Below are 25273 nucleotides of genomic sequence, written 5' to 3'. Positions count from 1 at the left end.
CAATTCACAACAGGAAATGAAAATGGCCAATAAACATATGAAAAGATGTTCCTTCTTATTAACAAAGAAAAGAAAGATAAATTTTTGCCTATCAGAATGGCAAAAATACTGAAGGATTCAGGGTTGGTGGGAGTGTAGGCAAAGAGGCACTCTGACTACTGATGGAGTTGTAAAGTGGTACAATCTTTTTGGTGGTATTTCTCAAAATGTTAAATGTGCATGTTTTCTGACCCAATAATTCCACTTCTAGCTATTTATCCCACAGAAATACCCACACAGGCACCAAAATATATATGGATGTTAACTCTACCTTTACCTATAATAAAGAATCAGAAATAACCAAATTACCTACCAATAGGGGTTGGCTAAATAAGTTACAGTGTATTGATGCAATGGATTAGTATGTAGCCATAAAAAAATAACGTCTACATCAAAGTGGGAGGGAGAGGAGGCAAGTTTCAGTGCAGTTCATGTAAAACAGGGATATGTACCTACCACACTCATATGATCGCTGTGAGGATTAAGAGTTAATCCATGGTAAAGCACTTCCAACAGTGCCTGTATACAGTGACAAGTGTCAGCTATTAACACATTTTTGCTTAATTATGTATATGTCTAAGTCTGGAAGAACAGCAAACCAAATAATTATTACTTCTGTGTTAAGACTGTGAAAAGGAATGTCCTTTTTCATTTTACATTTCTGTACTGTAGAAAACTCAAACGAGCATGTTTTAATAGCTTTTACATTTGTTAACCATAAAAGCATAAAATTTATCAATCAAGGTTTAATAGCCATCATTCATTGCACTGTGAAAAAATATACATCCCTGGAATTCACAGAACTAGATTTGAGTTTTAGCTCTAATTGGCCACATGCAAGTCACACAATCTCTAAATCTTGCTTTCCTAGTCTACAAATCTAAGTGAGATAAGTGCCTAATCCAATGTCTGGCATGCAGATTACTTCAGTACATAGAACTCTCCCTTGAACTTACACAAATGTATTAGACATATTGCTAAATGATCAAGTGCCAACTGGGTGTGAATGTGGGCAGTTCAACTTTCAAGAAAACCAAAAGAAAATTTAGCAGTAATGAGCAAATAAATGCTCAGTGGCTACTGGACAGGCATCAGCAGTCTGCATGCTGTTAACAATGACTGCTCATTTGATAACCCAACAGATGCCACTGCTTGGCAACTGCCAGATCACCACTTCATCAGAGGCTGGGCACCTCCCCAGAATCGCCAATATGATTATCTGTGTTAACGTAAATGAATGTCTGGATGAAACCATAAATCACCAAATAGTTATTTAAAATCAATTTGTCTAGCGGGAACTTAGACTAACCAGAGATGGTGAGTACACAGACCATCACTTCCTTTTCATGTGTATTGTCACACAGTTTTTTTGGGTCCAACCCATTTTCCCCACAGAGCCTTGCCTTAGTTTCAGAATCCTTTCTAAACAACGTACAGGTATCGGAGATGGCAAGACAACCTCATTATTTACCAACTCAAATTCTTTCTCTAAGCTCTCACATTATACCAAACATCTTTGGCATTTATGAAAAATGTACCACAGGGAAGTTTCTTTGTATATAGGAAAAATAAGATCTAAAAAAAACATGAAATTCTAGCCACCAAGAGGTTATTCCCTTCTTACCTACTCTGATAAAAGAATTCTGTCATCCCAGCAGTATTCCAAATATGCCACCTCCTCAAAACCTACTTGGAAAGAAGCCAGTTATAAATAAATAAAGCAATCAACCCAAGACCGTTTTATCTTAGAGTGGAGGAATTTATAGCTTTATTGGACATTGACTTGTTTCCTCTCAGCCACAAAGAGAAGACCCAAACAAAAGTCCCTACATATTCTTGTATAACTTAAAATACATTATATCATTACTACATATTTATACTTCAATAAATCTTAATCTATAAAGCACATTTCTTATAATTGTTATCAGAAAATCTATAAACAAGCTCCATTCTGCCTCACTTCTCCACCAGCTGACCTCGCATTAGTATGCTTTTTAACAGGCTCATGCAAATCTCACCTTCCATTTTTTAATTTGATCCTAGTACCAGATGTAACCAAAACCTCTGGAACTATGGAATATTTTTATTCACATGGGTCATTTTCCACACAATTATGCCCACTATAAAAAAGCCTTTTCTCATATCTATATTTTAACTTTCAGAGTTTTCCACTAAACAGAACCACAGTACTTGGGATTCTCAGACAAGGAGTATATGATCCTACTACTACAATGTGTATTATTTTTATACATTAAAAAAATGTGTTAAGACTTAAAATGAAAAAAAAAGTTCCACCAACTCTGACAGTTAATAAACTAGTTGTTATAACCTAGTTGTTTTTTTAAAAATAGAACCCATTCAACTTAACATGTAAGTATAACCTCAATGCTACTAGAGATTGATTAGTTTTTGTTTTTGTTTTTTATAAAAGACCCACAAACCTCCAAACTGTGATAGTTCTCTCGGACTCACCTCTGAAGACTGCTGAAGAGCTGGCTAGCTCTTTGAGCTGAGTCTTCCTTTACCCAAATACAACGCCCTGGTAAGACAACTATGGCTCTAAGAATCTCAGAGGTGGGGGAAGAGGCTAACTCACATGAAACAGCTTTGTACCAACCCCCAATGATTTACAGTGGAAGAAATACCTACCTAATTATGGCAGGGTTACAGTACCTAGCACAGTGCCTTGTCGGTAGAAAATTTAATAAATGCATGGCCGCTTTGTTAGCCTGGTGTTCAATCCTTTTGTACCAAAGGCATAAAATCGCAAACCTGATACTTGTTGCCCACCTGTCAGGGATTTTTCTGTCCTTAACAAAAATGAAGGAAAAATAATAATGACTTAGATCTTCAAGTCTTTTGTTCTCTAAAAGCCAAGACAGACCATCACTCTTGTTAACATTTGCCCTTCAACACTGCCATTCACTACAAATCTTTCCCTAGTGTTATAATTTCTACCTTCATAGTTTTACAACTGTTTACTGTTTAGACTGTCCACTTTCTAATAATACATGAGAGGACATTATTTTCATTAGTGGGATGCTTCCCAATTACAGGTAAGATGAGCTATTTCTGAGTTTTCCTGCAGGCAGGAAACTAACTACACCTAGATAAATTCTTGATATACTTCAATTCTTGGATCAAAGTATTTGTCAATCTTCCCCAATCTAGGTGTCCCATTCACTTTTTGATGTTTCATCATCATCACTTCTTATCTGAGTTTTAAGGCTCATTTCACTTTGAGGTTTTTGGTCATCCTTTATCTTCTATTTTCTGAAATGCATATTCAAATTAGGTAAAAGAAAACTGGTAAATTTGGAAAAAATGGTTTCAGTTTTCAGATTTTACAATTCCTACATTGCTTTTCAATGTAGAAAGGAATGTATCCTTGTAAGAACATTTCAATGATCAACACAAATAACATATCTGTCTAAGAAGGAAAGTTTTAACAAAGGGACAAAGAATCAGGTAGTTCATCATTTGGAAAAATAATAAGAATATAAACATCACATGGAAGATTTAGGCATTAACACCTGAATTAAGTTTAAAATTTCAGTTTCTAGGCAGGTACGACACCATTTCTTTCAAGATAAGATAATAATAGTGGGTGGAAATTTTCTACATTTCCCAGTGGATTTTCTAAGTCTATAGGAAAACTATTATGTATCATTTCATGTTTTTAATTTTGTCTTCATTTCAGAAGAAAAAGACCTGAGTGCTGATTTTTTTTTTTCATTTCTTAAACTTTCACAACATTGAGAAGTTTCTCTGCATTGTGTCTTCGCTGATGTCTAAAAAGATTTGAGCTTTGACTATAGGATTTCCCACACTGAACACATTCATAAGGTTTCTCCCCAGTATGGATTCTCTGATGATTAATAAGCCCAGAATTCTGGCTAAAGGCTTTTCCACATTCGAGACATTTGTAAGGTTTTTCTCCAGTATGGACTCTCTGGTGTTGCACAAGGATGGAACTCCTGCTGAATGCTTTCCCACACTCAACACATCCATAGGGTTTCTCCCCACTGTGGATTCTTTGATGAAGAATAAGGGCTGAGCCCTGACTGAAGTGTTTTCCACATTCATCGCATATATGTTGTTTCTTTCGGGAGGGATTTCTCTTTCTTTCAAACCTGCCCTTGGGGAAACAGGTTTCTCCGTATTTAAAAATCTGAGGAACACCTATATTGAGAGTGCCAGGAACTTCATGAGATTCTACTGCTGAAGGAATCTCCTGCTTTGGAGCTAGCGCTCCATTTTCAGTCCTAGCATCATCATCTGAAATAAACAGAAAATGTAAATATCACTCATTTCCTATTCTGAGAGGAAAGAAACCTGAAGAAAAAAATTTTTTTTAAATGAACTAAAAGTAAATAGCTTGCATATGTCTATAAACAGCACTATGAAAACTGGTGATAAGGTTACCTACTCTCAAAAAAGAAAAAAAATGAAACGGCTGATTATGAGATTAATGAAGTGAGAGCATGGGCACATGAAAAATTAAAAGGTTGTATCCTAATAAAAGTGGTAACATAAGGGAGTGGGTTATACAGTAGTAGTCAAAAACCAAAGGGCAGAAAAATGGCAGATTTTTTTAGAGAGTCTAAGTTTGTTAGAGACAGTCAAAGTGATACAGCTAGGTCTGGAAAAAAATAAAATAAAATTGGCCATTAGAAATCATTTTAATATTCTTTTGCTTTGAAAAACGGAGAAATTATATCAAAATACAATGTGTAAATAACCACCAATCTGTCAGAAAGTGACTATTTCTAAAATGAGCAGGACAAGGCAGGTCACAGCCAAGATCAGACTAAAAGGAGAATATAGGAGTCCTGACAAGAAGCTGAAGGTAAGCTGAGAGTATCCTGTGTTAACTTGGGACATGACACTTACAAATTCAATGCACCTTTAATAACTGAAAGTTTTCCTTTAAAAGCAGCCTCATGTATTTGGTATTTGTCATGGTATTTAGACAAGTTGTTACTTCCAGGCCTCAGTTAGATGTGTTCAGTGAAAGAACGGCCCAAATTACCAACATGAGGTACCATCACCCACCTGTAGGCAGGCAGTGATTATGAGTGAGTCTCATTTCAGACCTTCCTGAAATGTCAAGCCTTAAAGAATAAACACAGTTACTAAAGGGTGAACAGCACTGCTCAAAAAAGTTATAAACAGTGAGCAAATCTGTAACAAATGATTAAGAAAGGGATAGTCAGAAAGAAGGCTGACAAAGAGATGCTGAAGAATTAGAGGGGATCAGTGAGGTCTGGAGACTTGAAGAACAGAGAAGTGAGTGTGAAGGTGACAAATGGCACACAAAGAATTGAGCTCCCAAGTGTGGTAGAGACCAGACTGCTAAAATGAGGCTACTTAAAAAGAGGCGAGAATCATCCTAAAGTTCAGGCAGGGGAGAAGTTCCCAGGAAGATGCCACCTCCAACAACCAAAGACAGTGGTTCTCAAACTTTATTGCACAAAAGAATGCCCCATAATTCAGAGGGGAAGCCTGCTCAGAGCTCATTACACTAGCATTACCTCCAATTACCTCAAGGAATGATTCCCAAAGCAGTCTCAAACAAAATTTCATTTTAATTCATATAAATATGAAAAAGAAATGTAGCGGTTTTAGGAATATATGGGGTTGTATCAAAATAAGTAAGTATGTGGCATTAACTGCCAAGATACTGGGAAAGAATAGCCTTAGTGAATTATGAGCTTTCTACGTAATTTTTCTGTACTTATATTTATTATAGCTAGGGGCCATATTTTTGCATAAATACTTAGAAAAGGTGAAGAATTTTCTCTAAATACCACTTATACAAAAGAAGCTTCTTAGGAAACAAAAATGACTTTAGGTACAATGTTTGAAGAAAAAAACACACACAAAAAGCTAAAAATTCAGAAAAGGTTTCAGTAATAAACTATAAACAAAAAACTAGATTTGAAGAGGTATCAGGTAAGCTTATTGTACCAGGAAGACTAGGCAGGAGACTAAAAGGATGTGAAACAGATGGCAAATAAGCAATATTGCATGCGAAACAGAGCGACCTGGTCTACAGGTGGGTGCTGGCTCACAGTAAGGCAAATGCCAGCCTGAAATGGACAGGCCTTCAAAGAAAAAAGTAAAAGAGAAGAAAAGGCTGATGATGTTAATGTCGAGGAATAAAAAACCTAACGTTAGCAAACCAACTGTTATTAGAAAAGAATCAAAATCCTACAGTGTGTCTATGTCTAAGCAATCAAGTTAAGGTGATTATCCGCCCCCCCACAGTAAAAATAAGCAAAGAGTTCCGGACAAAAGGTCCACACCCTCTTTCACCCTCCTGCCCACATGGGGTCCTCACCACAGTGCCTTAGGGAATGGAGCTCCCAGGATGCCCACTTGAGCTGGTTTTCCACGGCATCCAGCTCAGAACTTGGTAATCCCTGAGCTTCTTCTTGAGATACCATCTCCTCTACTAACACTTCCCGTTTTCGTCGTCGAAGAGAAACCTGGAAATGACAGGGTCTGGTTCAGTTGAGAACGAACGTGATGAGAATCAAACCTAAACGCACACAAAAGAAACCATACAAAACATATGCTGTAGAGGCCTAGATGGCAAAGAAGCATAGATAATGGGCGGGGTGGGGGCAGCGACACAGAAACATAATTTTAACTTAGTTGAGTGGAATTAATTCAGCAGCTGCGCCTACTGTCATGCCAATGCTCCTGACCCAGGAACGTGACACAGCAAGCTTACCGGCTGTCCAGGGTCATCCAGTTCACTCTCTAAATCCTCCAGCACTGTCACTGCCTCCTCCCCATTCTCTGGATGATGCTCTCGAACCCAAGTCTGTAGCTCCTTGGGTAGGATGGCAACAAACTGCTCCAGTACTACCAGCTCCAAGATTTGTTCTTTTGTGTGGGTCTCTGGCCTGAGCCATAGACGGCAAAGTTCCCGAAGCTGGCTCACAGCTTCACGGGGCCCAGGTGAATCCTGGTATCCAAACTGCCTGAATCGCTGCCGGAAAACCTCCGGGTCAGGGAGATGGTTCCAGGGGATACTTGACCCCTCTTCGCCATCAGGATCCTCCTCCAACTTCACTCTCAGAATTTTTTCCTCTTCATCTGGAGTTGGGATGATAAGTATTGAATCCTCTTCCACTGACTGTGCAGACATCCTGATTTATAGTACTTCAAGACAAGACAATCAAGGTAGGATACAGGCCTCAGGGAAATACCCCGTTTTCTTCACAGGCACTCCTGAGGCACAAGAAATGAAAAATATATAAATGACCAAATATTCTAAGAATTTGGACACATACCGATTAAATGAAATAAAAATGTATTCTTTTACTAGGTTAAAAATTCCAATCAATAACCTAAACCAGAAGCTGGCAAACTACAGCTCATGGCCAAATCTAGCCTGGTGCCCATTTTTGTACAGTGCTTGTACTAAGAAGAGTTTTCACATTTTGACATGGTTGAAAGAAATCGAAAGAACACTCCATGACATGTGAAAATGATATGAAATTAAGTTGTCTCCATAAATTTTATTTATTTGTTCACGCTGCAATAGCAGAATTGAGTAGACAATTGAGTAGACAATTGCAATAGACACTATAGGGCGTGAAAAACCTAGTATTTACTCTGGCCCTTTAGAGAAAAAGTTTGCCTATCTATGACCTACAAAACCAATTTCAACAATCAAAAGAATCCAAATAAGCACCAGACCACTTCAATGTTATTTAAATGCATCTGACCCTTGAACACATTATTTGCAATTCATAACTGGTGTTCCCTGACACACTTAGGTCACCTCAAAAGCAGGAACTCCTTTTTCATTATCTGCTTAAAAAATTTCTTTTGACAAATGTTTTTTAAGGGCTAAGAAATATTTTCAAAATGTTTAAGAACTCCCTGGAGTTAAAATATACGTGAAAAAAACATTCACTTGCTCAGTAACAGATACATAATGTTGATAAAAATTAACCACTATGTGCCATAAAAGTTAAGTATTATCCAGTCACCCACCGCACCGTAAGTACCTTTACATTTGTAATGACAGGCATTAATCACAGTAAAATTCTTCGAAGAAAAGGCACTCTCATACCATAACTTCGTGCAGTGGTGCAGACTCCTGTCCTTACACTGGGTGACTCACAGGCTCCCTGGCTTCTACCTTCAGGGAAACCTTGTGCTATTTCTGATCCTTTCCTTAGTATTTGCACAGTCATGCCCATGCCATTGTTTACAATACCCATTAGGAATGAGCCATGCAGCTACTCAATGTACCTATTCAGGACCCGGAATGTGAAAGCCAGTAATTTCCAAAAAATTTACCGGAACCCCATGAGACTAGGAATCGGAAAAGATCTTATCAGGTAATATACATACAAGTGTAATTAAATACTCTGGAGTGTGGTGCCCTTACAAACACGTAGGCTTGGCCTACAGATTCGTTTGTTCCTATTCCAAGACCCTACCTTATCGACGGCTCAGTCTACAGAAAATAAATTTCTCTTCCTTTTACGTTCTCATACAGCACCCTGCCCGTGGGACGTGAGGAGGTGCGGGGAGAGCAGGCTCGCGGTCCCGACGGTGCGTGGGCGGGGAGCCCCGTTCCAAGTGACCCCCCCCCCACTCACTCCTGCAGAGTGCTGCTGCGAACCCCGCCCCCACCCCCAGCGATTCCAGCCCTTCTTCCCCGCACTCGCGGCGGCGGCTTTCGTTAGACCAAAATCCACCCTGTCACAACAGCGTCGAAGCCACGGTACTTCCGCCCGCGGCCAGCTGAACTACAAGTCCCGGCAGGCCCCGCGCGAGGTTCGCCCACTCCCACCTCCGCCCAAAAAGAATCCCAGAACTCTCCGCGAGATGCCAGGGCCTCAAAATAGAACAAAACCGGCCGATGGGGGAGGGGAAGGCAAGGGTCGCGGAGGACACAAGGGATGGAGGAGTCTCCGAAGGTGCTGAAAGCCCAATCAGGCTTTCCGTCTACCCCTCGCCGTCTCCCAACTGCCGGGCACGGAGACCGCGGCCTGCCCCCCCGCGCCTCCCGGGAAGCCGAGAAAGGTCCCCGCCAGGCTTCTTCGCTGACTCTTGCCAAAGCGGTCCGCAGCTCGTAGCCCAGAGTCCCCCTCACGCACTTCCCCCCACTCTCGCGCAAACCTCGGGCTCGGGAACCGCAGCCGCTTCGCTGTGCACGGCGGACGCACAAACGCCACTCACAAGCGGTTTCCCAGCAGCCCCCGGCGCGGACTGCTTCCGGTCTGCGGGCCCCAGGAGGCGGGGGTAAGCGAAGCACCGCGTTACCATGGAGATGCGCTCCGGGCGGGGGGAAGGGCTGACCGACGACAATGACTGCTTTGAGGCTACGCTTGGCCTCGCGCCTCTTTCCTCCGGATAGCTCAGCCTTCTGTGTTCCGCTTAAAAGACAAGGAAAAGAAAGAATTCTGCCATTAAGATAGTCTTACGGTTTCATAAGCCTTTTCACATGCATTATCTCATGTGATCCTCACAGTAATCCTCTGACAGAAGTAACAAAAGCTAATATTTATGGTTGCTAACTACATCGTACCAGGCACTGTCACCATGCTTTACATGTATTGTAATTTAATTTTCACAACAACCCTAAAATAGTAAGAACTTTTATTATCCCCATTTCACAGCTGAGATAATCGCGGCACAAGTAAATAGCTTGCCGAGAGCTCATAATTAGTAAGTGGGAAGCAAGATTTAAAACCAAGCCATGACTCTAACCTTTGCCTCCCACTTGCTGTGCTATAGAGCTTTAGTATGACCAATTTATGTGTCAGGGAAACAAAATGAGACTTAACCAAGAGCTTTGGCAATGATCGCACACTGAATTTGCAGAATGCGTGGTCACTTTCTGACTTAAGGCTTGACATTTTATACTACAAAACAGCTGCCAAAGTGATCGTTTAAAAACATAAATCAGATAATTTCATCCCGTATTTAAAGGCCTTCAGTGGATCCCTACTGCCTTAATTATGACATAAAAACTCCTGACATTTGTCTGTAAGGCCACCTGTAATCTGTTCCTTGCCCCCAATCCCATCTCCACCCCACCCCACTCCCCAGCTCTTTGGCTCGCTGTGGCCCAGGATCCTCAGCCTCCCTGACCACCTTTCCTCCCAGAAGCCTCCCCACTCTCAAGCACTGGGTAGAAGTGAGCCCACTTATTCATTTCTCTGTTTTTTTGTTTTGTTTTGTTTTTCTCCATAAGTCCCCTAAGGGCAGGGACCTTGCCTGTCTTGTTCACCACAGTATCCCCACCTAGTAGTCCCAGGATGCTGACTGCCTGGTACATAGAGAACTCAATAAATATTTATTGAATAAGTGAATGAAGCGTGGGCTGCTCAGATTGCTGCCTTTGCTAGATCACATGTCAGGCCTCAGAAACCACACAAAAGAGCCCTGTTGTTTAAGGTCTGTGTTAGAAGTGCGTCCAGCCTTCCAGAAGCATTCCAAGATCCTGAGGCTTCAGCTTTCTGCCTCTTTCAGAAAAGTGCCCTTTGCAAAGAGCCCTCAAGTCTCTGCTGGATTCGTGAATGAGAGAGCAAGTGAGTTAGAAGCTGATGGTATAGCACTACTCTACTCTCTGACTAGAGCTTTGCCTCCCCAGAACCCCTGCGACTCTGATGCCTCTTCTCTTTCTTCATTTAGGAGGTTTCCAAAATGCAGACTTTTTTCTCTCCTGCTTGCCTACTGCCACCAACCTACTTGGCTGCTCTTCCCAACCTTTCTCTCTTCTGTGACTCTAAAAGCTAGCTCAAGGCATTTTGGGGTTTTGTTTTGCTTTAAGAGTTCTTTTTTTTTTTTTACATCTAAGTAATGTTGGAAAACTAAAAAGATACACATCAAACAGAAATACTTGGGGAGATTAAAAATGTTGCAAAATTTTACAAAACCCTTTGCCTGGGATTCGTTCTATCATTCCTAATTCTGAGAGAATAAATGGAAACCACGATGAAGTTTTCCTCTCTAATTTACTCATTTGAGGGCAGGGACTACCAACCCCGGTTTTGAAACACCATCCTTCTGAACCCCACTATGTGAGCTCTTTCCTGAATGGTGGACCCTGTTGCTATCTTAAAGATCTAGTCAAGATAGAGCGTCATGGACTTCCCTGATGGTGCAGTGGTTAAGAATCTGCCTGCCGATGCAGGGGACACGGGTTCAAGCCCTGGTTTGGGAAGATCCCACATGCCGCGGAGCAACTGAGCCCATGCACCACGACTACTGAGCCTGTGCTCTAGAGCCCTAGAGCCACAACTACTGAAGCCCGTGCACCTAGAGCCCGTGCTCCACAAGAGAAGCCACCACTCTCCACAACTAGAGAAAAGACCATGCGCAGCAACAAAGACCCAATGCAGCCAAAAATAAATAAATTTATTTAAAATAAAAAAGATAGAGCATCATGATCCTCTGGGCAACCTGAGTGTAGGGAATAGCTCCGTGCCAGTGCCTGACGACCTTGCACATATCTACAGAGGCCACAGAGACGAGGCTTGTGCTGCAGCTGATCTGAGTCTTGGCAGAACACCTTGTGATCCCCCTGGAACATGAGAGGCTCATGAGGAGCTGCTATAGGCCATTTGCCACTCAGCTCCCTGTCCTTCCAGGAGGCTGTCAGGGAACTTTCTCCAGGCTTCCCACGTTGTGATGAGGCTTTCTGCCTCACCAGCCTAGAGTACAGCTGCAGATTATATAAAGGTTTAGATATGCAGTGTGGCATTAGCCCCTCAGCAACAAGGGGTCCCACGTCTCAGGTTGCAGTCACCCAACTCCTTTTGTTTGGGTGTCATCCTTTCGGTGTGTAAGACAAAAGCTCATGGGGAGCTGAAACCTTTGGCTACTCTTGCTTTGTCTCTGTAAGTAATAATCTGTCTAAATCTAAAAACATTGTTTTTTTACCAGCCAAATCTTTTAACCTTGCCTTGAAAGCATCTCATCCGTTAATTAATGGTAAAAATTAAAAGCAAACAAACAAAACCAGACAGATGCTACCTGGCTGAGTTCCAGAGACCTAGAAATGATTAAAATGAAGTCATGGGGCTTCCCTGGTGGCGCAGTGGTTGAGAGTCTGCCTGCCAATGCAGGGCACACGGGTTCGTGCCCCGGTCCGGGAAGATCCCACATGCATCAGAGCAGCTGGGCCCGTGAGCCATGGCCGCTGAGCCTGCGCATCCGGAGCCTGTGCTCCGCAGCGGGAAAGACCACAGCAGTGAGAGGCCAGCGTACCGCTAAAAAAAAAAAAAAAAAAAAAATGAGGTCATGATTCCCTCTTTTAACATTACCATCTTGTTCAGGAGATAGACATAGAAAACAAGTATTTACAAGACAATGCAGAAGTACTACAGTAAAAGAGCTTAAGAATACCAGCAGGAAAAAAAGAAAAAAGAATACCAGCAGGGACATCTAAATGAATTAGTATGCTGAAGGGGAACGGAGGCACCCGGAGATGACGGAAGTGAGGTAAGAAAAGTTTTCACACTGAACAAAAACACAGACCTTCAGATTTGGTGTTACCATTTTTCATCCAAAAATTATCTTTTCTAGGATTTTCTCTAACAATTATTTTGGAGGTCTCATACCTTCTCCTCAGCTCAAAAGTATCTCCCTCTGGGCACTTAAAATACACTGGTTAAATATTCCATTTTAACTAATAAATACACTGCACCAGGAATCTTTTCATTGCAAGTGACTAAAAAGGTAACTGTGGCAGGCATTGTTAATTTCCTACATAAAGCACTCCCCCTTACTTCTAATACACCCCTCATTTTTTTAATTTTGGGGGACCAACACTGTGCCCAGCCCATAGGTAATAAGTTGTGATTGAGCTAAGCCATCCATGACTTCTCTGTTTCTCTTTGCCATATATTCACTTTGCCTCCCTAATGGCTAGGAATGGCCAAATGATTCTGTTCTGGTCAATGAGATATAAGGGGTAGTAGTTTATTTCAAGAAATTTATCTAACTCATGTAAGTTGTCAGATGTATTAGCATAAAGTTGTTCATAATATTTCCTTAATATCCTGTCTACAGGATCAGTAGTGATGTCCCCTTTTTCATTCCTGAAATTGGTACTCTTGTTTCTTTTTCTTTATCAGTTTTGCTTGAAGTTTATCAATTTTATTAATCTTTCAAAGTAACAACTTTTGGGTTCATTTATTTGCTCTATTACTTTTGTTTTCTATTTCATGGAGTTCTGCTCCTTTTAAAAGAAATTAATATACGATAAAATTAGTTCTGTTTTAGCAGATAGTTCTAGGAGTTTTAAAACATGTACAGATTGTAAAACTACCACCAAAATCATGATACAGGATAGTTCTATCATTCCACAAAACTCCCTCAAGATGTACTCACAACTTTCCTACTCCCTAACCCATGGCAACCACTGATTTATAATCCATCAATGACTTTACACAATGTAATACAAATGGAATCATAAAGTATTTAACCTTTTACATAACTTTCATTAAACATACTACCTTTGAGATTCATCTATGTTGTTGCATGTCACAATAGTGCATTTCATTTTATTGCTGAGTAGTAGTTTACTGTAGGTATCAGTTTGTTTATCCATTCATCCATTGAAGGACTTTTGGGTTGATTCCATATTTGGGCGATTTTTAATAGAGCTGCTATAAATACTAATGGACATGCTTTTGTGTGACCATAAGTTTTTATCTCTCTAGAGTAAATATCTAGAAGTGGAATTGCTGGGTCATATAGTATTATGGACTGAATATTTGTGCTCGCCTCCCAAACTCACACGTTGAAGCCCTAACCCACAGTGTGATGGTATTTGAAGTTGGGCCCCTTGGGAGGTAATTAGGTTAGATATGGTCATGAGAGTGGGGCCTCCATGATGGGATTAGTTCCCTTATAAAAAGAGATGTAGAGAGCTTGCTTCCTCTCTCTCTCCACCATGTGAAGACAAGGCAAGAAGATGGCCATCTGCAAGACAGGAAGAGAGCCCTCACCTGGGAACCAAATTAGCTGGCACCTTGACCTTGTATTTCCCAACCTCCAGAACTGTAAGAACTAAATTCCTGTTACTTAAGCTACCCAGTTTATAGTATTTTGTTATAGCAGCTGGAGCTGACTAATATATATGATTTTTGCTTTTTTTAGTTTGAATAAATTGAATTTTAAAAAGTGAAAAAAAGAAATATTGAGCCAAAATCAATATTTGGTATATAGAGTATGAATCTGGAAAAGCACTATTAAAAATTATATCTATCTCTATATTCTTTTAATGGTGTGTTTCACAGAGAAAAATGTTTAATTTTGATGAACTCCAATTTATCCATTTTAAAATTTTATGGCTAGTCCTTTTGGTGTCATAGCTAAGAATTCCTAACACCAGGTTACATTTAATATTAGATGTATTATTTATATTACATTAATTTTTATATAAGGTATGAATTATAGGTTGAGAGTTTGTGTATATGTGTGTTTCCATATAAATGTCCAATTGCTCTATTTGATTAAAAGTTTGTTTTGTTTTTATTGCATTGCATTTCCATCTTTTTTTCTTTAAATTTATTTTTGTTTGCATTGGGTTTTCGTTGCTGTGCACAGGCTTTCTCTAGTTGCGGTGAGCAGGGGCTACTTTTCATTGCGGTGCTCAGGCTTCTCATTGTGGTGGCTTCTCTTGTTGTGGAGCACAGGCTTTAGGTGTGCAGGCTTCAGTAGTTGTGGCATGCGGGCTCAGTAGTTGTGGCTCAAGGGCTCTAGAAGGCAGGCTCAGTAGTTGTGGTGCACGGGCTCAGCTGCTCCATGGCATGTGGAATCTTCCTGGACCAGGGCTTGAACCGTGTCCCCTGCATTGGCAGGTGGATTCTTAACCACTGCACCACCAGGGAAGACCTCCATCTTTATTTAAAAAATCAGCCATATTTGTGTGGATCTTTTTCTGAACTCTCTAATATGTTACTTTGATCTCTGTATCTATCTCAATACCACATCTTTGATTACTATAGCTTTATAATAATTGTTTAAAACCTGGTAGCGTGAGTCCTCCAACTTTGTTTTTCTTTTCAAAATTATTTTAGGTATATATAGTTCATTTAGCATTCCATAAAACTTTTAGAATTAGCTTGCCTATATCTACACAAAATATCCTACTGAATTCTGTCACAATTGCATTAAATCTATTGATCAATTTTATGGACAACTGGCATGTTAATCATATTGAGTCTACCAATCCATGGATACACATTATATCTCTCCATTTAAATTTTCTTTGATTTTATTCATCAGCATTTTGTATATTTCAGTGTGTAGATCCTGCCCATGTTTTATTCAATTTATTTCTGAGCATTAACTGATTTTTGGAGCTAATTAAAATGATGTTTTAAAACATCCAGTTGTTCACAGCTGTATTTATAAATATAATTGATTTTTGTGTATTGACTTGTATCTTACAACCTTGATAAATTCCTGTATTAGTCAAGGTTCTCCAGAGAAACAGAACCAATAGGATATATATCCATATATCTGTATCTAGCTATCTAAGATATGTTCTAGAAGTTGGCTTACAGTTATGAAGGCCAAGAAGTCCCACAATCTTCTATCTGTAAGCTGGGGAATTAGGAAAATTGGAGATGTAATTCATTCTGGCGAATGTCTGAGAGGCAGGAAAAAATGGATGTCTCAGTTCAAGCAGAGAGAGCAAATATGCCCATCCTTTGCCTTTTCAGATCCTCAAGAGATTGGATGATGCCCACCCATATTGGTGAAGGTGAACTTTTTTTTTAAAATTTATTTTATTGAAGTGTAGTTGACTTACAATGTTGTGTTAATTTCTGTTGTACAGCCAAGTGATTCAATTACATAGGTACATTCTTTTTCATATTCTTTTCCATTATGGTTTATCACGGGATATTGAATATTTCCCTGTGCTATACAGGAGGACCTGTTTGTTTATCCGTTCTATATATAATAGTTTGCCTCTGCTAATCCCAAACTCCCAATACAATGGTGAACTTCTTTACTTAATCTACTGATTCAAATGCTAATCTCTTCTGGAAATACCTTCACAGGAACACCCAGAAATAAGGTTTTACCAGGTATCTGGGCATCCCTTAGCTCAATCAAGTTGACACATAAAATTAACCATCATAACTCCATCATTAGTATTTTGAAGATTTTTTTATAGAGTCAGTGAAATTTTCTATGGAGATAATCATGTTATCTGTGAATAGGGAAAATTTATTTAATTTCCAATCTCTATTATTTTGATTTCTTTTTCTTTGCCTTATTGTACTGGCTAGGACTTCCAATTCAATACTGAGTAGGAGAGGAAAGAGTAGATCTCTCTTAGGGGAAAAAGTATTCAGTCTTTCACAACTAAGTATGATCTTAACTCTAGAGATTTTTGTTTGTTTTGGTTTTTTTGCTTTATGTAAGACTTTTTTTGGAGCAGTTTCAGGTTTACAACAAAATTGAGAAGAAGATATCCTGTGCCCCTACACATGCATAGCCTCTCTCATTATCAATATCACTCACCAGAATGGTATATATATATATATATATATATATATATATATATATATTTTTTTTTTTTTTTTTTTTTAAACCAGGCTGAACCTACATTGACACATCATAATCTCCCAAAGTCCATAGTCTACCTTAGGGTTCACGCTTGGTGTTGTACATTCTGTGGGTTTGGACAAATGTATAATGACATATATCCATCATTATAATATCATAAAAAGTCTTTTCATTGCCCTGAAATCCTCTGTGCTCTGGCTACTCATCTCTCTACTCTCCCCCACCCCTGGCAACTTTTTACTGTCTCCATAGTTTTGCCTTTTCCAGAATGTCATACAGTTGGAATCATACTGTATATAGTCTTTTCAGGTTGGCTTCTTTCACTTAGTAATATGTATTTAACATTTCTCCATGCCTTTTCATGTCTTGATAGCTCATCTCTTTTGTAGCACTGAATAGTATTCCATTGTCTGGATATACTGCAATTATCTTTTCGAATTAATGTTTTCGTTTTTTTGGATACATACCCACGACTGGAACTGCTGGGTCATATGGTAGTTCTATTTTTAGTTTTTTGAGGAATCTCCATACTGTTTTCCACAGTGGCTGCACCAATTTACACTCCCATCAATAGTGTACAACGGTTCCCTTTTATCCACCTCCTGGCCAATATTTGTTATTTGTGTTCTTTTTGATGATAGCCATTCTGAAGGTGTGAGGTGATATCTTATTGTGGTTTTAATTTGCATTTCCCTGATGATTAACGATATTGAGCATTTTTTCATGTGCCTGTTGGCCATCTGAATGTCCTCTTTGGAAAAATGTCTGTTCAGGTCTTCTGCCCATTTTAAAAATGGGTTGTTCGTTTTTTTGATGTTGAGTTGTATGAGTTATTTATGTATTTTGGATATTAACCCCTTATCAGTCATATCATTTGCAAGAAAGTATGTTTAATTCTGTAAGAAACTATTGAATTATCTTCCAATGTATCTGTACAATTTTGCATTACCACCACCAGTGAGTGAGAATTCCTGTTTTTCCATATCCTCATCAGCATTTGGTGTTGTTGGTGTTCCAGGTTTTGGCCAGTCTAATAGGTTTGTAGTGAACTCTAGCTTTTTAATAGATGCCTTTTATTAGTTTGAGGAAGTTCCTATTTTTTCTTATCAGTGGGTGGTGAATTTTGTCAAATACTCTTTCTGCATTAATTGATATGATCATGTGGTGTTTTCTCTTTGAAACTACTAATCTGGTGTGTTTCTTTGATTTTGAATACTGAGTCAACCTTATAGTCCTGGGATAAACCCCATTTCGTCCAGGTGTTTTATTCTTTTTACACATTGCTGGATTCAGTTTGATAATATTTTGTTGAGGAATTTTGTGCCTGTGTTCCTTAAGGATTTTGGATTGTCGTCTTCTTTTTTTGTACTGTCTGTTTTTTTTTTCTGTTTTTCAATCTTTTATTCTCTGTGTTGTTTAAATTGGATGATTTCTACTGATATATAGCTATTTCCTCTGTCATCTGTATTCTTCCATTAAGCTCATCAAGTGAATATTTTATTTTGGTTGTATTTTTCAGCACTAAAATTTCCGTTTGGGTCGCTGCGTGGGATCTTCGCGGACCAGGGCACGAACTCATGTCCCCTGCATCACCAGGCGGACTCTCAACCACTGCGCCACCAGGGAAGCCCTGGGTCTTCTTTATACCTTCTATTTCTTTGCTGATGTTTCCAGTCTTTCCATTCATTCACCCTTACTTCCTAAGCAGGGTTATAATATCTGATTAAAGTCTTTTTCTGAGAACTCTAAAATCTATGTCATCTAGGCCTTGATATAATTTGATTTTCTTCCTTTTTGCAAATTGAGATAGTTTGGTTCTTCCTGTGCTTAGTAATTTTGCACTGTATACTTCACATTTTGAATATTATGTTATCAGATTCTGGGTATCATTTAAACCCTAAATTGAAGGTTGACTTGTTTGTTTGTTTTAGCAAGGAGCTGCCCTTGTTAGGGTCAGGTTACAAGGTCTGATCTGCATTGTTTGGGCTTTCCAAAGTCAGTTCAGTTTCCAAACATTTCTAGTCCTGTGTATGCCACTCAGTGGCCAGTCTGGATTCTGGGCGGTAGTCTGCCCTGTAGCTCAGTTCTCAATGGCTGTGCTCTGATGTTTAGGGTCAGATCCATGCATGCATAGTTTAGAGGTGAGCAGACGAGTTCATACACTACTTGTGGGGATCACTCTAGAGATAGTCTCTGCAACAAATGCAACACTTTCTCACTCCTTGAGGCCTCCCTTACTAGTCTTCCAGCTAGAAAGCTGGGGTTTTATTTTTCCTGCTCTGATATTTACTTCTCTCAACTACATCTGCATCCTGGTCAAAGGAGTGATAGGACACCAAGAGAATAAAAGTAATGGGGATTGGCACCATGCTCTTGAGACCAAAGCTCCTCTGATCAGAGTGAAGGGTTCCCCCTCTCTTAGTTTAAGGTGCCTTCCCTGTGACCCCTGCCATCGCTGTGCTACTGCTGCTGCCATAGGGAGAGAAGTTGAATGAAAAAAAAAAAAAGATGTGGGATTTCCCCTATTCTCTTGACCCTTAGAAGCCCCTTTCTCATCCCTTGGGCCAGACACAGAACACTTCTCTTGGAGTTCTTCTCTGTGTGCACTTCAGGGTTTCAGGCTTCCTTTGAATCCAGGCCAGGTGATACCAAAAGGGAAAAAGGGTAAATTCAGTGGAACTTGAAATTCTAGTCTTCTTCCCCAGTCTGCTTGCTATTATTTACATTGAGGAGTCCTCAGGGAGCTGTTCCATGCTTTCTGTCCAGGATCCTGTGGGAATCTCTCTTTAGAGAGAGATAGGTTGGAGTGTACTGACTCCATCTTGTCTAGAACCAGAGCCTCTGTTTTTATTTTCATCATTTTCCGCCTTTGGCTTACTTTAGTTTTACATTGCTCTTTTGTTTTTTCCCTGACTTCTTCTTTTTTTTTTTTTTTCTTTAATTAATTTATTTTTGGCTGCATTGGGTCTTTGTTGCTGTGCACGGCTTTCTCTAGTTGCGGTGAGCGGGGGCCACTCTTCATTGTGGTGCACGGTCTTCTCACTGCAGTTGCCTCTCTTGTTGCAGAGCACGGGCTCCAGGCATGAGGCCCTCAATAGTTGTGGCTCGCGAGCTATAGAGCACAGGCTCAGTAGTTGTGGCGCACGGCCCTAGTTGCCTCTTGGCATGTGGGATCTTCCTGGACCAGGGATCGAACCTGTGTTCCCTGCATTGGCAGGAGGACTCCTAACCACTGCGCCACCAGGGAAGTCCCATTCCCTGGCTTCTTTTTTTTTTTTTTTGGCGGTACACGGGCCTCTCACTGTTGTGGCCTCTCCCGTTGCGGAGCACAGGCTCCGGACACGCAGGCTCAGCGGCCATGGCTCACGGGCCCAGCTGCTCCGCTGCATGTGGGATCCTCCCAGACCGGGGCACGAACCCGTGTCCCCTGCCTGCATCGGCAGGCGGACTCTCAACCACTGTGCCACCAGGGAAGCCCGCTGCCTTCTTAATGTAGATAATCAGATCACTGATTTTAAGTCTTTTGTCTCTTCTCATATAAGTATTTAAAGGAATGGTACCTCAGGAAAAAAAAAAAAACTTGTTACTTCAGGGCTTCAGTCCTGCTTATCTGTAGTACTCTTGGCTCCTTCCTCCACATGGGTCCGATTCATCTTCCAGCTGTTGCAGCACTGCCTGCTGTCATAACCAGTCACAACAACATCTGGAGATAGAAAAGCATCATCTCTTCTTCATGTCTCTTTGTTTTTGACCGCACCGCGCAGCATGTGGGATCTTAGTTCTCTGACCAGGAATTTAACCCTCGCCCCCTGCAGTGGAAGTGCAGAGCCTTAACCACTGGACTGCCAGGGAAGTCCCTATGTCTCTTTCTTAGAAGAAAGCAAACTTTTCCAGAAGCCATGCAGCAGGCTTCCCCTAATGTCTCATTGGTCCAAACTGAGTGATATGCCTGTTTCTAAATCAAAATTACTTGCAAGTGGAATAGGAGTATCATAATTGGCTTAGACTAATCATTTGGGGTTGAATGAATATTAAAAATATCAAACTGTAAAACCACCTAGGTGACAAGACTGCTAATAGCCAATGAATCAAAAGTAAAATTTAGGGCTTCCCTGGTGGCGCAGTGGTTGCGAGTCTGCCTGCCGATGCAGGGGACACGGGTTCGTGCCCCGGTCCTGGAGGATCCCGCGTGCCGCGGAGCGGCTGGGCCCGTGGGCCATGGCCGCTGGGCCTGCGCGTCCAGAGCCTGTGCTCCGCAACGGGAGAGGCCACAAGAGTGAGAGGCCCGCGTACAGCAGAAAAAAAAAAAAAAAAAAGTAAAATTTAATGGACTAACTCAGTTCTGATGCAGCCTCACTGACATGTCCAGCTGGAGATATTCTACCTAGAATCCTGACAACTCCTTCTTCAATAGACTGGAGCCAGCAAAGCTACATAGGAAAAGACTGCAGATGTCTACCCAGCTGATCATTAGCTCTGACAGTAGAGTTCCTTAGTTTAGCTGCCACTCAATATCATTGTAGTCTTTGAATAAAAATAATCCTTCATTTGAAGACAAACCAGTTAATCTGAGCTAAATTAAAACTCAAGTATGATTGAGAGCCAGATAATAAGATACATCCATTAGCTTAAAATTTCAGGAATCAATAAAGTAATTAACTTAGCATATAGCTTTATATAAGGAAATACATTGAATCCAAGATGGAAATTTATAACTAATTTTAGTATTATTTACTAGCCATCCAGGATTTGTAGCCCATATAGTCCATTCAAATCTTCCTTTAGGGCTGCTGAGATAGTCTCATCATTGCCTGTCCTAAGTGTTAGTGGCAAAGAGAAAATTACTTGTTAGTCCCTTCACCAAACACTCGTCTGGATTTTATCTTGCAGATCTTCTGCTTTTCAGCATTCCATAGGGTTTCTTCTTATTATTATTCCTTTTTTTTTACTAGAATATAAATGTTATTAGGACAGGATTATAGAAAAGTGATTTCCTTTTTGTTTCTTCCAATGCTCTGGTGGTAAAATATACATAAAGTTGACCATTTTAACCATTTTTAAGTGTACAATTCAATGGCATTAAGCACATTTATAATGTTGTACAGCCATCACAATTATCCATTTCCAGAACTTTTTTATCACCCCAAACAGAAACTCTGTACCCATTAAACAACTCCTCATTCTTCTCTCCCCGCTGCCCTGGTAACCACTATTCTACTTTGTCTCTATGAATCTGCCTATTCTAGATACCTCATGTAAGTAGAATCATACAATATTCATCCTTTTTTGTCTGGCTTATTTCAATTAGCATGTTTTCAAGGTTCATTCATGTTGTAGCATGTACAAGTTTCCTCTGCTATCCCATAGCAGGGAGTTTCTATGAAACCTTTCGGAAGCCAAAATGGTGTAAAGCAAAGAATCGATTACTTTATGACACATCTTGCTAATGGATACGTGAAATAAATCAAGATAAAGCACATATGCTCACAGACACAGTTCAAAGCTATGGCAGCTTGATGCTGAGATGCTTGGTGTAGTTCCAGGGAAGGAGCTTGGCTGTGCCAGTCTTGCCATTTGGGGAGCATGCTGTCTCTATTACGGAGGGTTAAATAGGTACTAATGTAGGTCTTTCATAAAAGTGAAGTGATGGAAAGCAAACTTTCAAAAAGCAGAGGATACCTGTACCTGTTTTCACTAACTGAAATAAATCTGAGGAGGATTTTCACTTTTAAGGAAAAAGGCAAAAAGCAATCATAGCATTCAGCACTTGTTTTGGCGGCAAGCTGTTAGAGAGGCAGCAAGCAGCCCAAGCAGCTAGAGTGGAACCGCCAAGCTCCTTCCTGGAGAACTACTCTCAGCATCTCAGCATGAAACCGTCATAGCTTAGAACTGTGTCTACGGTTTTTGGTTCTTTGCTTTACACCATTTCGGCTTATGAAAAGTTTCATAGAACACTCTACTTTCAGATAGTGGGAAAAACCTGTACTAATGTAGGTCTTTCGTAAAAGCAAAGTGGTGTAAAGTGAACTTTTGAAAAGCGGGGGATACCCGTATCAGAATTTCACTGCTTTTTAAGGTTAAATGATATTCCAATTGTATGTATATACCATATTTTTGCTTATCCATTGACTTATTGATGAACACTTGGGTTGCTTCCACTTTTTGGCTGTTGTAAATAGTGCTGCTATGAACATGAGTGTACTAGTATTGGTTCGAGTCCATGCTTTCCATTCTTTCGGGTATATACCAGGAGTGGAATTGCCATACCATGTGGTAATTCTATGTTTAGCTTTTTGAGGAACCACCAAACTGTTTTCCACAGTGGTTGTACCATTTTACATTCCCATCAGCAGTGCACAAGGGTTCCAGTTTCTCCACATCCTTGCCAACACTTGTTATTTTTTGTACTTTTAATCAGCCAGCATGATGGGTGTGACATGGTATCTGAGGTGTCGATTTGCACTTCCCAAATGATTAGTCATGTTGAACATCTTTTCCTGTACTTACTGGCCATTTATATATCTTCTTTGGAGAAATGTCTATTCACGTCTTTTGCCCATTTTTGAAATAGGTTGTTTGAGGGTTTTTGTGGGTTTTTTTTTTTTCCTGTTGAATTGTAGGAGTTCTTTACATATTCTGGACATTAACCCTTTATCACATATAAGATGTGCAAATATTTTCATTTCACAAATATTTGAGTGCCTATTACGAGCATGTACTGCACCTGATGCTTGAGAAACATGTGAATGAGGCAGCTCATGCTCTCAAGAAACATAGCATAGTGAGGTCAATACAGGAGCAGATATAGTATCCATTTAGTGGATAAAAAGCTATAACATTGAAAAGAAAAGTGGAGCTTATTTTTTATAACTGATGTTTTTGCTTCTTGAATTCCCCCCCATTGAGTGGGGAGTGGTAGTGATGAAAGAGTTGAATTAAATTATTCGGTCCATTTTAAGTTCAACTTCCTATCACGGCTATTTCTCCCTCTGCCGTTCTCTGCCATCTGGATGTCTGGGAAGAGAGTTTACATTCCCTGTGCTGAGGTGGTGCTGTGGATTGGGTCTCAGATGGCCTTGCTATCCTCCTGATCCTCTCTGGTTTCTATTCTGGGCAGCTAGTCTGCTGTGGTGCTTTCTCACCAAACCTGCAGTAGTAAGTGATCTGTTCTTCTGGTGGGGCAGGAGGCCAGTATCCCTTCCTTCATGATTTGCCTCCACCTTGGTTCTAGCCACCCCTCTAAGGTGTAGCTGAAACTCACAGTTCTGGCTACAAGTTCCACAAAGTTACTTTGTCCAATGATCCCAACTCTCCAGGTGGTTCAATCAGCTACCTTCCCCATTGGGCAGCGGGAATGGCTACAGATCTTCTAAATCACATGGTAGCTGGTAGACTCTTTACTAACTCTGTATTGCCATTTTTACAATAGTCCAGTGTTGGAGCCCAGGAAGTCTGTTCAGCAATTCTTTTCCCAATGCACTCAATGACAAGTAAGCCCAGCTTTCTCCCCTTTCAAGGTCTCTCCCATCCCCCTCCAGCATTTCTGCCGTGAAACGTCACCTGTGTCTGACCTTCTCTGTCTCACCATTCCCGGGATCAGGAGGGCTTTTTTTTTCTTTTACTATTCTGTGACTTCTTCTCAAAGTATCATTCCTCCTCTTCCTTGGGCCATATGTGCAGTTTGATATTTTATCTTTTAATGATTATTGGAGTATAGTTGATTTACAATGCTGTGTTAGTTTCAGCTGTACAGCAAAGTGAATCAGTTATACATATACATATATCTACTCTTTTTTAGATTCTTTTCCTATATAGGTCATTACAGAGTCCTGAGTAGAGTTCCCTGTGCTATACAGTAAGTCCTTATTAGTTATCTATTTTATATATAGTAGTGTGTATATGTCAGTCCCAATCTCCCAATTTATCCCTCCCCCGACACTTCCCCCTTGGTAACCATAAGTTCTACATCTGTGACTCTATTTCTGTTCTGTAAATAAGTTCAACTGTACCATTTTTTTTAGATTCCACCCATAAGCAGCATATTTGCCTTTCTCTGTCAGACTTACTTCACTCAGTATGACAATCTCCAGGTCCATCCATGTTGCTGCAAATGGCATTATTTTGTTCTTTTTTATGGCCGATTGTAGTTTGATATTTTAAAAATATCGTATTTCATGTGATAAATGTAATGCCAGGGTGAGAACAGATTGCTATGGAATCAATAGAAAGGTGTGGAGGTGGTCCCAACCTACTCTTAGGATGTTAACAGTAGGCTTCCTGGAAGAAGTGGCATTTAAGCTAAAACCTGAAGAATACACAGGAGTTACGTAAAGTGCAGAAGCTGGATAAGAGTTTAAAAGGAACACATACAAAGGCCCAGAGGCAGGAGAAGGACTTCTAATTCAGAATGTCTTTGGCATAGAATATTAAGGAGGCGGTAACAAAAGAGAAAGCTGAAATGGTAAGCTGTGGTCACATCATGAAGAGCCTCAAAAACCTTGTTTAAGAGTTCTGACTTTACATTAAAAGCAATGCGGGGAAATCCTTGGCAGTCTAGTCGTTAGGACTCCATACTTTCACTGAGGGCACAGGTTCAATCCCTGGTGGGGGAACTAAGATCCCGCAAGACACGCGGCTTGGCCAAAGGGGGAAAATAAAAGCAATGGGT

General features: G+C 40.3%; 1 protein-coding gene across 1 annotated transcript in view; it reads right to left on the bottom strand.

The window, feature by feature from the left end:
* ZSCAN30 (zinc finger and SCAN domain containing 30) overlaps window positions 1–25273 on the bottom strand; it is a 90281-nt gene that overhangs the window by 57172 nt on the left and 7836 nt on the right. Inside the window, exon 5 of the mRNA XM_067016016.1 lies at window positions 3825–4083. Coding sequence (XP_066872117.1) covers window positions 3825–4083 — 259 coding nt within the window. The remainder of the gene's footprint in view (window positions 1–3824; window positions 4084–25273) is intronic.

This window comes from Kogia breviceps, chromosome 15, assembly GCF_026419965.1.
Source record: "Kogia breviceps isolate mKogBre1 chromosome 15, mKogBre1 haplotype 1, whole genome shotgun sequence".
NCBI lineage: Eukaryota > Metazoa > Chordata > Mammalia > Artiodactyla > Physeteridae > Kogia > Kogia breviceps.
The sequence above is the reverse complement of the archived record's forward strand: the minus strand, read 5'-3'. Positions and strand labels throughout refer to the sequence as shown.